Source organism: Artemia franciscana, chromosome 13 (genome assembly GCF_032884065.1).
Source record: "Artemia franciscana chromosome 13, ASM3288406v1, whole genome shotgun sequence".
NCBI lineage: Eukaryota > Metazoa > Arthropoda > Branchiopoda > Anostraca > Artemiidae > Artemia > Artemia franciscana.
This window is the reverse complement of record NC_088875.1, coordinates 32,386,017-32,403,947: the sequence shown is the minus strand read 5'-3', so window position 1 is coordinate 32,403,947 and position 17,931 is coordinate 32,386,017. Positions and strand designations below refer to the sequence as shown.

General features: G+C 36.0%; 1 protein-coding gene across 3 annotated transcripts in view; it reads right to left on the bottom strand.

Moving 5' to 3' along the window:
* Nucleotides 1-4,378: 4,378 nt before the first annotated feature.
* The window catches only part of LOC136034809 (tubulin-specific chaperone D-like), a 76,050-nt gene continuing 62,497 nt past the window's right edge, over nucleotides 4,379-17,931 (bottom strand). For all 3 annotated transcript variants that reach the window (XM_065716230.1, XM_065716229.1, XM_065716231.1), the window contains exons 12-15: nucleotides 16,687-17,171; nucleotides 10,382-10,530; nucleotides 7,875-8,070; nucleotides 4,379-6,064 (exon numbers count right to left, since the gene is read on the bottom strand). In XM_065716230.1, coding sequence (XP_065572302.1) covers nucleotides 5,477-6,064; nucleotides 7,875-8,070; nucleotides 10,382-10,530; nucleotides 16,687-17,171 — 1,418 coding nt within the window. In that variant the 3' untranslated portion in view covers nucleotides 4,379-5,476. The remainder of the gene's footprint in view (nucleotides 6,065-7,874; nucleotides 8,071-10,381; nucleotides 10,531-16,686; nucleotides 17,172-17,931) is intronic.

Here is a 17,931-nt window from a genome sequence, read left to right as displayed (position 1 = left end):
TCTTCTACCCAAACTTTTTCGGATTTGTCGCCCTTGGGACTGGGAACACACAAAGCAGAAAATAGCCTCTTTCTTGATATAGTATTCTAAGAACTGATAATCCTCACATCATCCCGGATGAAAACGCCACTGTTTCATTTTTATGTTGAACGATCAACTGGGAATGCACTCAGCTTTGGTTGGTTAACACTATATGAAATAAGGTACTTCTTTTTGTTTTCGCTAGAGATTGGCTTCCTTGTTCCGGAACTCTTGTGAACTGCACTTTCAAAATCGGCAGTGTAACTTTCAACAGTAATTATTCAACTCCTTTCAACAGTTTCAACAACTTTCAACAGTTGTAAGTTCAACTCCAGTAATTATTGAAATAGTTGATATTGTTGCGATATATATAGAATGTATCCCCCATGATATCTCTTGCATTTAAGGTAAAATTTCCCCGGGCAGTCTTAACAATGTCATTGGAACAAGTAACTAATGGTATTACATGTAGTGCCAGCTTGGCACTACATGTAAAAAATACCTTGTTGGGTCTTGGATCGGAAACGTCTTGCCCTACATTTGACTTGCGAACCCAGCGATAAATTTCGGAGGGAGATAGAAATTTTGACTGAGGGATGGTAGTACTGGCTAAAAAGGAAAAAGGAAATTTTTATAATATAAGTTACATTCTTTTTTTAGACAACACTGTAAGTATGCAATTATAAATAAAATCAAGCCACCTTTTTCTGTTGTAGGCTAGTTTCTCCAAAACGTTTTCTGCATTAACTGGAACATCCCTGTATATGGATAATAAGGCAAATTCACTAAGCCGTTCCTGATCTGATTTCATCGTTTAATAAAAGCTGAGGAAATAGGTATTGCAGTGACTCCAGTAACTTTCAGTGACTAAGGAATCTCTGACGTAGCTGCTGCAGAAAGTAGTCTATAAATGAGAGGAACACAAAAAGTCGGCAATACGTTCCAGGATCATCTGACACTGTTGCGTAATTATTCCTATGCGTTTGTTTTGGAGCTCATCTGGACACTCTTATGCTGATTTTGTAATCTTGACACAGATCAGTCCCTTCAATAAAAAGTGGATGAAACATATCTTCACTCCTCTCACGTCTCTAACTTTGCTCCTAAGATCGTCAGAATGTTTGAGAAAGTATGCAAGATCAATAGTTTCTAATTGCAAAGATCACGAAAAATTGTGTGAAAGACCAAAAACTGTACTGACAGTAACCATAGCTGCAAAAAAAACGACATGCAAATATTAAAACGCAATGTTTATAATTTCATTTCTAACATCAGACCCTCAAAACAGGTAGATGTTTCTTAATCTCTGAACACGACAGACTGTTGTTTCGATGACTGTCACCACAGTTGGCATAGGTAAAGGACTGCGTCCGACAGCTCCTGTCACAGTTGCAATGATTATCGGCATATGTGCTGCATTTAGTTGGATTAGAACAATCTCTAGCAAAATGACCAAAGCCTTGACAATTGTAGCATTGCATCAGTTCCTCGATCGGCAACGTAACTCGAAATAAAGCATATTTAATCTTGACTCTGTGTTTAAAAGGTACGATGTAATTCATCTTTCGAGATGAATTTTAACTGAAATACCGACGTATTACCGAATCATGTTGTGCTGTTCACACTGCTAACAAGAATAGGTATTTGTGAAACGTCATAGTCTTGGTCCATCCTGATAATGCCGGCATACTCGTGCCTCACTACTTTCACTCGAATATGCAGCGTGTTCTGTACCGCAGCAACAGCAGCAGCCGCTGATTGTTCGTCAGACGTATTCATTACTATCTTGTCTTTTTTAGCCACAATTTGATAAACCTTATCGGCACAACCAAATTTTTCCAAAAACTCACGCTAATTAGCTGGATTTCGAATATTCAGTTGCTTGGTACATTGCTCAAGACAACAGGGACAGAAAGTTAAGCTTGAGCTGGCACTGAGGGCCTGGGGCTGTATCGAGGTTTCCTGCTTTTCAACGAGAAAATTTAACATCCTCACGTACTCATTTAAACGAGATGCTACAATAGGTTTGGGTTCATTAGGGATAGCTGGTAAGTCACAAGGATCAACTTTGCTCGCTTGTCTGTTGTACTTTATTTGTTTTTATCCTCAAGTCCCATCTGTTCCTTTTTGTTTTGACATGGACGCCATTTAGTGGAAATTAGAAACCCAATTCGTTCCATCTTTTTCGAAAACGGATGCAAAGGCTTAATAAAACACTTTGTTTGAAGTGGAAAATTAAAGATTGTTGCATTACAGACTTAACCTTCATTTGACATCATTTTGTCGCACTAGAAGTAAAAGTTGCGGAGTATTCGAACACATGCATTATTTTGTGCCTACAATATTCACCATTAATTTGAAATAGATTGAAACGATCGAAAGTGCAAGGATTTTGATTTGTATAGAGCTAAGACGTTTTAATTTCTGCATACGTGAATTTGTTGCACTGACTTGGCCAAAACTCTTTTTCTAAAATTACCAAATAAATTATTGTCTTGGCCAAAAAAGAGTCCAGTTCTTTTTAGTGACTTGCTAACATTTTTGTGAGTTATGGACGCGTATTTTTTGTTTTCTCCCTTTATGGATGCTCGCTCATAAAACATTGTCTGAACATAGTTTCTTACAGCTTTCTCACCTTATCGAAAAGAAAACAAATTTCAGAATGAATTAAATGATTGCTGGAAATATTTTCCTCGTTTTGTGGTTCTCCGTAGCTCATTTTTACTTCGGACTTCCTTGTGTCCCTTGGCATATGCTTACTGACAATACGATAGTTTGGCAACACATGATCTGCAAGCCTAAGCCCTCTTAAGATCTTAGGGGAAAAAAAATCAGGATTTAATGCCTTGACGTCATTTATTGCAAAATTTTTCTCGGCCAAGGCAAATACTGGCAATATGTTGCAAGACAATATAGTAAAAAAGATTTTTCATTGCTATTTATTCGAAGGTTTGCTTCTTCACAGGGATTATATCCATACTTATGAACTTAGATTGGCATTTTAACGTCTAAATTTGTCTACGAAAAAAGCCTTTTCACTGACAAGCCAGATTCTTGAGGTAAGTTTTAGGATTAATAGTGAAACAAAGAAACGTTTTCTATTTTTACATGAAATTAATTTCGATATTTCACGCACCCCCTCCCTTCCCACCACCTCTGGTAAACTTATTCTGCCTTCAACCCGTCTGTCCTGTTAAATTTTGCCTGCGGTCATGATTATTAATGTCAGTATTGTTTGAACTCATGGAATAAATTACTTTTTGTTTTGCTTATATTTTCAGTTGCTCAAATTTATTGTGCATGCTGCTTGTACCTGTAGCTCGTAAAATAGATGACAGGACGGCTGTGATAATTAAAAGGATGACATACGCTATTTTTATAACTTTTCAAGAGAGCCAAAAAAACGGGAAAAAGTTAATAGGCTGTGGTCGCTCAGAAGGATGAGGCTAATGGAGATAAAAATAACGTATTGTAAACTAATTTTGTATGCTCTTTTCAGTGGAATAAGTTACATTCAAGCATCCCCGAGCAAATTCAAAATTATTTCATTTTATGGCGCATATCTCCTTTTTCCCTTGAGGAAAAAACGAGACAAATGCCAGGTCCCCATGTTATAGTTTCGTAAGACAGACAATCCTCTTCTGTCATTTTGAGTTGCAACAAGACCTGATGAAAAAGAGACCTACGCCGTTTAGTGGCTTTTTTTCTTTTTATCTTCTTAACCGTACGAGATAGGACAATTATGACTACACCATTCGATTATTTGTACTAAGTTTACCCACGACACATACATAACTCATTTTTGACCAAAATCTCATGTGTCGCCCTTTTAATTATCACGGCCGAATGCTTTAGGGCTCATTGGAAAATATTCTTTTTTAGGAGCTGTTTTTCACGAAACTTTTTGGAACAGTTCAATTGTCCAATCCAGAAAATCTCTGAAACTTTCATTTACTTTGTTCAATTACTGTGTTTAAACCATTAAAGAAAACACAGCTCAAAAAGCAATTATTTACCATGACACTCATTATCGTATGGTGCTCCTTAAAATTTCCTGCGTATCCTTTTGGTTTGTCTTTTGTTGCTCATTTTTGTTTGCTTTCTGTACCCTGGCCACGCCCCTTTCACGGAATAAATATCTCTATGAGAGAGAAAAGCTTTACCAATAGCTCATGAAAAATCTAAATGTAAGATAAAACTATTCTTTCTTGTGTGACTTCACTAGTTAAATAAAATGGAATTTTATTTAACGTCGATAGAATAAAGTCTACAAGAAGAAGCAAAATACACTAAAATACACTGGCTTTAAAACATTAGCCCTTTCAAAATTAACCCTTTCAAGGGCTTAACGTGGATTCAGCCCTTTAAAACTTTCTTTCATCTGAGTGCTTAAAAGATGGATTGAACCGGATTCTCTTTTAACTAATTTGTTTTATATACGATCCGTCAAACAGCACCTAAAACTGTCTAGACAATCCTTTTGTCTAGCCATTTATAAAACTAACCATTTAAAAAATCTTTCACAGCCTTCCACGTTCAGAGCTATATTTGACCATTGTTATTACCGTGGCTTCAAATATTCAAATCTTAGTTCGTAAACTTATCTTCCCATTCTTCCTAACTTTTTTCAACAACAAATAAAAAAAAAGAATTACCTTGGCTATTCCAATCATTACATCCACCATTTGTACTAATAATGCTACTCAGGTAAGTGAAGATATCACCTAGATCGGTTTTCTTTTTGCCTACCATCTTTTTTCACCTCATTTATCCCTAGTCACTCACGTCTCGCTTCTCACATTACATCAAAATTTTGAAACATTGTTTATTTCACTTCCTTACTCATAGAATAATCATACAAAAAACAAGATAAATCAAATGAATATTTATAATTTGCTAGCCCCCCCCCTACTTACTCCCGTAATTTTTTCCATTGGTTTCTTTTTCTGGCTCAATTCCAGGCAGTTGGACTTGCAGAACAGTTTCTGTCGGTGGAGTACGTTTGAGAACCGCTGGTTACTACGAAGATTCAACTTTTTTCACTTTTCAGACTTCAGTAATTTCAAATTATTTGGTACACTATTTAGCAACTGATTTAAAATCCCATCCGTAAAATTTACGAACTAAAAAGAATAAAATTTATAAACAAGAAGCAAAATATGTTATTTTTTTTCACTAAGCTTTTCCCTAGCCCCACCCCGTTCGAATTATATTTACCTTGATTGGTCAATTTTTTTGCCATCGTTCATAGCTGCTTGTTACCGAGAAGATATTACTTTCTTCACTGGAGGTTTAACGTCCATTAGCTTACACAAATTATTTCTAACTTCTCTAAGTGTACTAAGATCCATATCCCAATTAGTTTCACATAAAACACTCATGACCTCTTCAACATTTTCGACAGGAACAACGTCACTTCGTCAACGTCTGACGGAACAACGTCAACGTCTGCTTGTTACCGAGAAGATATTACTTTCTTCACTGGAGGTTTAACGTCCATTAGCTTACACAAATTATTTCTAACTTCTCTAAGTGTACTAAGATCCATATCCCAATTAGTTTCACATAAAACACTCATGACCTCTTCAACATTTTCGACAGGAACAACGTCACCATCTGAATAGAGTACCAGTGTCTCATACAGCCTACTCGCCGTTATTTTTCTAACTCTTGGAAACTTGTGACACATCAATATTGAGAGTTGGACAAGCGATTTCTTGGCAATATTTTTATGAGCATGAACTAGCTGACAGAAGACGTCAATACTTGCAATTATTTTCTGTGGTTTAGAGCTGTTAAATATTTCAGCTTTTGTCAATTCCAATATTTCTGAGGAAAAGTGGTTTGTTTCATCTTCCAAAATTGTATCTATATAACTTGAACCAAGAACTCGATCAAGGAATGGAAATATCTGTAAAATTATTCGATCATTTTTTGAGTTTTCTTTGAAGATCTCTGTAATAGAATCACAAAACATCGGCACAACTTTCGATCTCTTCTCTTTCTTCAAGAAGGAGAATAAGCTCGTGCTTGCCACATGAGCCTGCAAAATCACAGTAGTAAGCCAAAAAGGTAAAAATTTACTTTTTTACAAAAATATTACTAGTGCCATACGTTCAGATTATAAAAAATGAATAGTATTGCTATTTATTTGTTAATAAATTGAAACAATCTGATATGCTTCATTTTTCGATTATGGCATCTTTTTTTGGTTCCAAGTCTACAAGACAGACATGATCAATTGCAGAGGATATATATGCATTAATCTTTCTTTCAGTATAAAATATACTTACTAAAACTAGCTTTTGAATAGAGATCGTCAGCATAAAAAACAGGTAAGACAGTATTGAAATCAAAGCTTATTTTTAGGCTTCTAGTAACTAAATCAGACTGCAAAAGAAAACAATTCTCCGTTTTCCTACACTTCTTACGTATTATAAAAGATACTAAACTTAAAATATGCTTTCAAAGTATCGCTCACAGTTTATTGTTATAATTTTATCGGCTGAAAAAAAATGATACTCAGGTGAGACAAAGGTTTTTGTAACATGTTTCAGTTTGTTGCATTGCTGAGCGCTATTATCATATTAAACGTACGAAAGAGAAAAAGAGAAATTATTGTTCTATACTTCCGTGTTAAAAGATGTGCTATAATTCCATTGGTTTAGTCTTGTGATGTATTTTCACGAGCCAATTACATTCTTCTTTATGCCTGGAAATAAAACTAATTCCACCCTTTTAAAACCACGTTTGATATTAAAATATTAATAAGGTCCAAACTTGCATCAAATGATGTATTCTGCAAAGTTCTTTTGTAGGAAATTCAAAGCCATTAAAAAGAGTCATTAAAACCTGTAGAAGTCACAAAATTCCTTCGTAAGGATTTAAATCCAATAGTCAGAGATCCCTGTATATACAATTAGGTTACATGGTATTCATATAAAAAAATGTATGATAAAAGGTTTGGTCGAAAAAGGCTTGATATTTTTTCTTATGAGAAAGTCGTGTTTTTCTTAGCCAAAAAAGTACTAATAAAAAGAAAAAAAACACTATTTACAGAGGTACTTTGCGGGGTTTTTGGAAAAGAGGGAAGGAAAAATACGTTGAAATTTCGAAGAAAGCTCTTGGGCCATACAGGATCATAATATATGTAGGCTGATTGGCCAACTATGACAGGGTTGATTGGCCAACAACTCTCAACTCGATATCCTCAAAAAATATATAGGATGTCCTGAAATTTAAAATATTTTGTAGTTAGGTTTTTATCAACAAAATACATTCTTTTCCATTTCTGTCACTATCCAGAACCCGAATTGGTTAGCATTGTCGTGTGTCGTCTCTTTCAAGATCCATTAGATTAGGCCGTCATTGTGTTTGTTGTTTGTTTGTTTTTTGTTTTGTTTTTTGGTCAATTGAACAATTTTTTTTAGTCTAAATCTTATGCAGGATTTTTATCTATTTATTTTATCATTATGTGTTTTAGTCTGAAAAATAATTGCGTAAACCTTTACATCAGCCAACCTAGAGATACAACTTACTGAAATGTTGGAAAAATCAAAATAAATTGCAAATTTCTTAAATTCAGGTTTTTGAATTCAGTTCTTAGTCAGTTTTCTTCTTCGAAAGTGACTTTTTCAACTCTTATTGTAAAGTTTAAACATTCAAACTGTAGCCGAGTTCTCGAGATTCAAAATAAAGCTGACTGCATCACTATATCAACAGTGAAACTGAACAACTAATTTATTTTTCACCCGAAAAATAAATTATTGAATATTTCTCATAACAAATCTGCAGAATTTATTGACATTTTCTAGCATAAGAAAATGGTTTAAGAAATAAAATAGACACCTTACCAGACTCGCAGTCAGTCCTCCAACAGTACTAACGAGACCAAGAACTTCTGGCTTGCAAAACACGGGAGAGACGAGAAGTTGAACAAACCGAGGAATAGCATCGGTAGGGGTTGCCCAGTTGATATTGACAACGTCATCCTTCGGGAAATTAGCAAGGAGAAGTTCATATTCAGGAATATTTGGAATTCTTGGCTCACTAATATAAAACATGTTTATTACAATGCAGAGTAAAAATGTCAACAGAACTTCCGCTTATTAAAAAAAAATCATGGGCATCTTGAGGGTGGGGGGTAGGTTCACGCGGTGCAGAGAAAGGGGAGGGAAGTACTTTTAGAGCTTATCAACATTTCGGGTGCAATTTAGATTTATTTATTGAAGGATGAACTACATCACTATGCTATTGTGCCAAAACTGACTTTCCCCCGGATGCTAAAAACACACGCTAAAAAACACTTCTGGGTGGTATGACCAAACATTCCCCCTGCAAGATTATAAATAAAGAACGTGGTAAAAAATTACTGTATATTGCTAATTTTGATAATTGGATGCTAAAAACGCTTCTGGGTTGTATGACCGAATCACCTTGCATTATTATAAATAAAGAACGTAGTAAAAACTATTGAATTTTTAAAATGAATTACACCTTCATGGTAAGAACAAACAAATGTAACGCCCAAAATTTATTTTCAGCCCCTCCCCCCCCCAATCCATCCATCCGAAAAAAGAGACAATACAGCGTTTAACTTAACTAAAAAAATGCGTTTAAATTCCCTTGGAAATCAGTATAGAGTTCTTAAGTGATTCGAATAAGACAGACAAATAGCACTTTTAGTCAAAAAAAACTCCCAACTCCAAAATTTAAGGGGAAAACTTTTCACAAAATTGAGTAAACAGAAGGATACCAAAGGCTAGTCAATACAAAAATAGAGACTTCAAAAGAAATCCGTCAGAATTGTAGACTTTAAGCACCTCCTTGACACCGAAAAATGAATATTAGGAACCAAATATCGTTTTGTCCGTCTATATTAGACTCAGCAAGCCATCCCTTTATTTAAAGAATACCTTCACTTTTTCATTTTCTTATGAATATACTACAGCTACTACAAAAACAAAATAAACTTTACAAGCAACATTTTGCATATTGCAGTACTATTTGTTTTGGTAAATATCGCAGTCCTAAAACCGTATATCGCTCTGGACGGATGACCTTCTGCTCCTTTCTATAGCTTCGTCACCATAACTAATATATTGTAAAAATAGCCAAATCACTGAAAATTTATTTCTGGCTCTAGTAAATTTTGTTTTATCTATTATTTTTCATGCTAAATTCGCCTAATCCAATTGCTGACTACAAATCTGGGATTAATATTGAAAAATAGACGCTTCAAAATAAAAAAAAACACGTCAAGTGCACCCCTCACAAATGGTGAACATGCCTGTGAGATCTGTGTTTCAGTCCTGCTGTATGATTAACCGACCAAAACTGTGATCGTGTGAACCGTGCCCCTCAACAGCCCCACCCCTTCCGTCACTACAGAGATCATGTAAACCATACTCATCAATACCCTACCCCTTCCGTCACTCTGAATATATTAAATTTGCATACTACTTTCGACTCACAATCTGTCAAGGATTAAAATGGGAATGATCCTAAATATAACAGTAAATCATTAAGATTTCTGTATGAATGTTCTGGATTAAAACACATAAAGTACACATTTCTTAAACAAGGTGTGATTTCCACCTAAGTCTGGAGCTAATACTGGACCGTAAAGGTTTGAGATCAAATCATATAGTATAAATACACGTTTAAAAATTGGCGGTCGATTTCCACACAAATTGGTATTTAACAACTCAAGCTTGCTGTTGCGAATTTGATGTTAATATTGCACGATAATCATCTAAAATTAGAATATGTTACATCCATATTTTATAAATGGTGATGGATTTGAATAACAGTTCGTATTTTGGGATTTTTTAGAGTACTCATTTTATGTTTGATGAAATCAGGATCATGAACATTTTATGGTTTACACAATTGCAGGATAATAGGGCCCGAATCTGACCCCCAACATCCCAGCTTTTACAGGAGCATCAAAATTGTCTCAAAACAAGCTAATGACCCTTCTGTAGCAAATAGAATAAGGAGTCCGAGGAGTCCCTGAGAATAAGGAATCTTCTGGCAGTGTCAAGAAGGTTCTACAACAAAAATAGCCCTTTTCTCATTAATGGGGGTGCCTGGTTAATAAATAAATACATATATATATATATATATATATATATATATATATATATATATATATATATATATATATATATATATATATATATATATATATATATATATATATATATATATATATATATATATATGTATATATTTAACCATATAGCTCCCCAATATTTGTGTTGAATAGTGTATGATTAAAAAGTCTATAGCATCTAATGCATAGTAGGGTAAAGTTCTATTAAAAAGTTAATGAACTTAAAGAATATAGATTACATACTTGTGCAACAGCTTGCAGAACACAGATCCGGCAACATTTCTAGTTCTATCAATTTTCTCCATTGCTTGTTGAACAATGGATTGGAAAATCTTGACGACAAGATCCTCTTCAATGTGAACTGTTTTCGATACACAGAATAAAAGGAACTCCTAGAGTAAAAACAAACTTTCAAGAAAATGTGAACAGAGGAAAAAGAGTATACACAAGAATAGATGTGTCAAAAGTGAAGAGACCAAGAGAAAAGTAGCGAAAAGTAAAAGAAAAAAAAATATATGAGGGAACGAACAAAGCAACAATATACACGGTATGTTTCATATAAAAGTTACTAAACCATCAATAGTTACTAAATATGACTAAATATCGTGCAACAGTTAAACGAAATTTTGTCAAACTAAGAATAATAGTCCATCCCTGTAAAAAACTAAGATCTTTGATCGATAAATCAAATCCAATTGCCGTCTTTATTTCGTTTCCCAGGTATTTTAAATTTTCTCATTTTCCCAAAACGCGTTGTGTCTCTTGGACTCAGTAGTAGAAATTGCTTGAAATTAGAATTTGTAGCTTAAAAATTGTTTTCTAAGCCTATTCTAAGCCTAGAAAAATTTCTCGTACAAGCAACTAATAATGAACAATAGCCAAAAAATTTAGATGCATTTATTAGTTGTTCAACCCTCCTGTAAAATATGTTACGCCTAACATACAGCATTCTGAATTACCAAAATTTATCATTTAAATAATATTTTCTTAAACTTGACTAAATTCACAGAGAAAAGTGCGGTCCAGAAAACACGATGTGACATTGATTCCACACCACATCGTCTCAACGGTAAAACCGTAGAATCAGTTCACATAAACAAAATTCACAACCACTTCGCTATCTAAAAATTTTGATCGGATGTTTTTGAGAGAAAAAAAGGGCGATAGAGGGAACTAGTTACTTTCCAATCTTTTTGATAACATAAAAAGGACACTAAAACTTTTGATTTTTGTTCAAACAAGCCCTGTCCCAATCTTCTTGGACCAACGGTTTGATGCGATCGCCCCTTGAAAAAAAACAACAACAAATAAAGACGCAACCGTGAGGTTTCTTCTGGCAAAAATTACCAAATCCTGCATTTCTCGTAGATAGGAGCTTGAAACCTCTACAGTAGGCTTCTCTGATATGCTGAATCTGATGGTGTGATATTTATATGTCACTTGACTTTATAGGGTGGTACCCTTTTTCTAAAATAAAAGAAATTTTCTCAGGTCGTAGCTTTTGATGGGTAAGATTAAACTGAAGTAATTAAACATTCTGAGAATCAGCATAAAAAGCCAATCTTTTGATGTAGACCGGGCCCTTCCTTACTTACAGTTCCTTTTCACGAACTGTTTGACACAAAGTATTTCAGTGCCACTACCTCAAAAGACTGCCAAAAGTAATTTTACAATACATTCCTGCAAATAAGGAAGGGATACAGAGGGTATCAAATAAAAACAGTAGACTAAAACTCTATTTTCTTTTCCAGTGCACCCGCCCTTCCAAAGAAAAGCACACAAATCATCACCGGAAAGTACTATTTCTGTGCACCTATGCATATGAACTAATGAGCCAAAACTAATTTACCAAATTACCAACTAATTTACCAACTAATTTACAAAATTAAAACCACAGTATCTGGCTACACACTACAACAATGACAAAATAACTAAATTGATTATTTATCATACAGTCAAATTTGCAAAAGCTTAAGCAATATAGGAGAGCCCAATCGCAATTAGGGCATAAAGTGTTTCAGTAACTTTTAATAAAAAGACTGCCTATCTTAATTTCATAAACAACCTCCCTGAGACGCCTTTCCGTACATAGAAATATGGAAAAATATTTGCCTGCCCTTCTCTATTCCCTATAATGCATATCTATGCTTATGGACTAATTATGAATTAAAGCTACATGATTTAGATACAAATTGTATATATTAAAAGATACTCAAACAAAAACTGTTTGACAAGACTATGGGCATGAGGCATTTATCATTTAGATTATTGATATATATCGAGACAATTATTGATATTTCTTAGATATACCAAAAAATAAAGAAAGGAAGAAAATCTAAGATTAAGAGTAGAAGACAGGGTAGAGTTAAGATATGTCCTGAAAAAGGTGAAAAAGTAACTATGTTCTGCTGAAAAGGGCACATGAAAGCCGTAAAATTAGGTTAGAATTGCGTTTTTATTTTATATAAGAACACAAGGTAAATAGCATTCTTGACTTTTAATATCTTCAGTTTGTCAAGTTTTCCCACCGTAATAATATTTATATTGTCCGTGGACTTTCTTTGCACGTAAAGAGTAAATAAATATTATACATATTAAATATATATATATATATATATATATATATATATATATATATATATATATATATATATATATATATATATATATATATATATATATATATATATATATATATATATGTATATATACATATATATATATATATATATATATATATATATATATATATATTTAACTCAACCATGTAAGGATCCTTGCCTCACAGAGGTCGGGGGAGCATGACGGTCCCAAGTCCGCAAATGAGGAGGGTTGGGCTGTGGGCTTGCAACCCACACCCGGGACCTTGAGGGGCAACCTTCAGGGGAAAAACAACTGCAACTGAAACGTCTACAACAGCCTCGGATACATCACCTCCCCAGATAACGACCCCTGCATGCCCCCGGAACCGATTTTTGACTGCGAAACAGAATCTAAAGATGGGTTTTTGGAACGTGAGAACGATGAACCAGTTATCCAAGACAGAGCAAGTTCTTAAAGAGATGAGACAATACCTCATCGATATACTCGTTCTCAGTGAAATAAGGTGGACTGGAAATGGATTAGAGAAGTTCAGTGATGGATATGTCATGGCATATAGTGGTCACCCTTCCGTCCACCGCGCTGGTGTAGGGCTTCTGATGTCGCCACTTGCACACAAAGCAATGACAAACTGGAACCCAGTTAACGAACGTATAATGACAGCTCGCTTCGTATCAAATCACACAAAAATGACCATCATCGCATGCTACGCTCCAACAAACGAAGCTGATGAAGAGGAGAAAGATACTTTCTATAACATGCTACACTCGGTCACCAAAGACGTTCCCAGGCATGATGTACTCTGCGTGGTTGGCGATCTAAATGCTAAAGTTGGTGCAGACCGCCAGTACTGCCCTGAGGTTCTGGGCCCACATGGCATGGGAGAGATAAATGAGAATGGCACACTGCTAATCGATTATGCACTAAGCAACGATTTGATAATAGGTGGTAGTATGTTCGACCATAAAACGATTCACAAGTACACATGGGTGTCCCCCGACGGCCGAACGAAGAATCAAATCGACCATTTCCTCATGTCGAGACGTTGGAGAAGTAGCCTATGTGACGTGAGGGGTTTTCGAGGAGCGGATGTTAATACAGATCACATCCTGATGATAGCCGAAGTAAGAATCAAACTGAAAGCTCAGAAGCGGAAAACTAACACTGCAACACATAAACAATTTGACACCGATAAGCTGAAAGATCCTGACATCCGCAAAAACTTCTGCATATCTCTACATAACAGATTTGAAGCGTTAAATCTGCTCGACGAAACCAATGACTTTGATGTTGAGAATACATGGACCTCAGTCAAGAGTGTGTACCATGACGTTGCGAAGGCCAACCTTGGCTTCAAGAAAAGAAAGAAAGAAGAATGGATATCGGATGACACCTGGAAATACATCAGTAAACGCAAGGAGACCCGAACGCTTATCCTGAATACATCAAGCCCAGAGCAAAAAGCCCAATTACAGCTCCGCTACAAAGAAGAGGTTAAAGCAGTGAAAAGAAGTGCCAGGAAAGACAAAAGAATTGCCATTGAGAGAAAAGCAGCCTTTGCAGAAGAAGCTGCAAAGAAAGGAGACTCAAAAACTGTTTATCGACTAACAAACGAGATAGTTGAAAAGAAAACAAATCGTACATCCCTTGTAAAAGATGAAAATGGAGACATTATTTCGGATCCACAGAAAGCTGACGAGAGATGGGCCTCATATTTCGAGAAAGTCTTAAATAGGCCCAGACCTGATGATCCAGAAACAGTACCGGATACGCCATTTTTACAAATTGACGTAAGTGCTGACCCACCCAGCACGGTAGAAGTGACGACAGCTGTGAAAAAGCTGAAAAATGGACGTGCACCTGGAGTCGATGGGATCACGGCAGAGATGCTGAAAGCGTCCCTTCGAGCCTGCATGTTCGTATGGACTGCTCTTCTAGTGGCCATTTGGAACAACGAAAAAGTCCCAAAAGATTGGACCAGAGGTATACTGGTCAAACTCTTCAAGAAAGGCGATGCACAAATTTGTGACAATTGGAGGGGCATCAATTTGACGTCTGTGCCTAGTAAAATACTAGCCTCAGTAATACTACAACGCCTAAGAGCAGCCCTGGACTCACATCTCAGGGAAGAGCAACATGGGTTCCGACCTGGTAGGTCTTGCTCTGATCTTATTTTCATTCTTAGACTGATGGTGGAAGAGTCCAGAGAATGGAACAAAAAGCTGTACCTGCTCTTCATTGATTTTGAAAAGGCGTTCGATTCTGTTGACCGAGACACTTTATGGAAGATTTTGAAATATTACGGAGTACCTGATAAACTAGTCAAAATGATAATCGCACTATATGAGGATAGTGAATGCTGTGTACGCACAGAAAATGGGGACACCCGTTTCTTCAAGATAATGTCTGGCGTCAAACAAGGGTGTGTCCTATCCCCGTTTCTGTTTGTCATTGTAATGGACTATATTCTACGGCAGTCTTCAGGCATTGGAGTGAAGATTAGCAGCCGACTGATCTCCGATTTGGACTTCGCAGATGACGTTGTTCTTCTTGAAGAAGCGAAACTGCGACTGCAGCTGCTACTCGACGCCATAGACGAAAAGGCCGAGAAAATGGGACTTGCAGTAAATGTCAGTAAAACAAAGAGTATGGCCACATCTGACTCCCCACTCATATTAAAATGCAAAAATAAAACTATTGAGCAGGTCAAGGAATTTAAATATCTTGGTAGTTGGATCGAATACGATGGTGAAATAGCCAACGAAATCAAGAGGAAAATTGGACAAGCGACATCGGCTTTTAGCAAGTTGAAACCAGTCTGGCGCAGTAGTAAATACTCTATGCGCTTGAAGCTCCGCCTCCTGAATAGCAATGTGATGTCCATCCTCCTCTATGCTAGTGAATGCTGGAAACTAAACACCCAGCTAGGGAAACGTGTCCTAGCCTTTGAAAACATGTGCCTTAGGAGAATCCTGAACATATCGTGGCAGGAAAAGGTCACCAACATAGAAGTTCGCCGGCGAACCGGTCAGCCATTAGTTACTGACCTTCTGAAACGTAGGAGATGGACATACCTTGGCCACGTCCTCCGTATGCCAGAGGATCGACTCCCGAATACAGTATATGATTGGCGTCCCGAGGGGAGGCGAAAAAGAGGTCGACCAAGACACACCTTACGACGACAGTACGACCGAGACCTGAGAAGTGCGGAGTTGTCTCTTCAACCACAGTGGGAGGACGTCATGGCTGCAGCTCAGCTCCGAGATGTCTGGCGAGGTTTCGTAGACGCCCTATGAGCCACCCCTGGCTCTGGAGGATCTAAGGTCTAAGGGTCTATATATATATATTAAATATATTTGTAATTAATAAATATTTAATGAAATTTGACCAACTTTCCCCCTCCCTCCTTACTCATATTAATAAAACTTTGATAATAGCATCCAACAGAATCAAAGCTGTTGGACTTATCATTAAATACTGGATTGCAGAAAACCATTTCAAATATTCTAAGTTCGTAGTCTACACAACTTTACATGAATTCATATAATTCTTCTAATAGTCGGAAGTCTATATACATATGCTTAAAGTAATGTCCCGTCATCTGAATATTAAATTGGTAAAAGTAAAAAAAAATAGTAATTAAAAAGTCATTTTGAGACAAATATTGCCTAAGCAGCTACATTAACTTGGTATAAATAAACCAAACAGATGAGGGAGTTGGAAAAAATATGCTCAGGAAGATATAGGCGAGAGGAATCCCCTGAGATAGGGTTAAATGACCCTAAGCCCCATTTCCCAAAAAAAAATTACGCAATATGGATGGAAACAAAGAAGTTTGGTTTGAAAATAATTCAGTTTCAGAAATTCTTGTAGTTTTGTAAACTTGCCCTCATTTCTTCTATTAAGCAAATTTAGTGCAAAACGATAATGGAAAAGATAGTCCGTACCTTAATTGAATCCATAGCAGTTTCTCTTACACCAGCTCCTATATCACCCCTACTATCAGCCGTATAGTCCCCAAGAGCTTTCAAAAACGATTGAAGGACTTCAGAAGCAACATTATTGTAGTTCTCAATTTTCTCAAAATAGTTTATGCAAAATATTGACAGGGCTCTTAAAGAATACTGTCGAGTATCAGTCCATTTTTCAGTGTCACTCGTTATTTCAGTACACTTCTTCAGAGCTTCAATGACCTCTATAGCTGGGATCTCCATCACTTCTGGAGGGATCTCGCAAAGTGCCAGTGCGTAGCCGCAACGAAAATCTTGATTTTTTGAAAGAAGGCTGGAAATACATTTCTTAGTAGCGATAAGTGATCGGGCACTATCAGTATAGTAAATAGAAGCAAAAGAATGGAGAGCAGTTGCTGCAGCTTTCTGAACGGCACGACGTTTGTCCTGCAAACTTATGTCAATAACAGACTGCCAAACATCTATAAAAACAATTACACTACAATTAATAGAGTTGGAATAATAAATAAAGAAAAAACATGCTTTTTCCTTAAAATTATGCAGTAGTGCAAACTTAGTGAAGAAAGATGAGTCTCCCGAGTATGGTACAACTATTGTCTTTTTCAGCTCCAATTATATACAATGGATGATAGTAAAACGCAAGAATTGGTGTAATAATATTACAAATACTAAGATCTAGTCATAATATAAAGTCATTTTGGCCCATATATCCTTTTTGCCACCTAACGTCCCCTACCACTCACCTCCTGAAGTCTGCGCACAATTGGATCAAAATTGAAAGATAGACATTTCAATAACAATGATCACAAAGTAAAAAAAAATATGCCTCAGTGGGTGACAGGATGCGTGCTGTAACAAAGGCACCAAATTATGCAAAAATCGTTCAAAACGGTTTAAAATCACATAAAATTTATTCATAGATACGTTTTAGCAGGAACCAAATTTGTGGTTTGCATTTTCCGGTCTCAATTAGCTGAGACAAGGATAATGATGCAAAAAGTGGTAAATAAAATTAGCAAAAAGCGTCAAAAATAGTAATTAGCATGGAAACATTTATAATTTGAGAAATCAGCAAAATTTTAAGAATTTACTGGGGGGGGGGCACAAACCCCCTCTCAATACCATAGGATCTTGCATCAAACCTTATCGTATTTTGTCTTAACTTATCTCACCACTTAAAATAGTATGTATCAGCCGTACAGGATATGTCGCAGTAGAGAA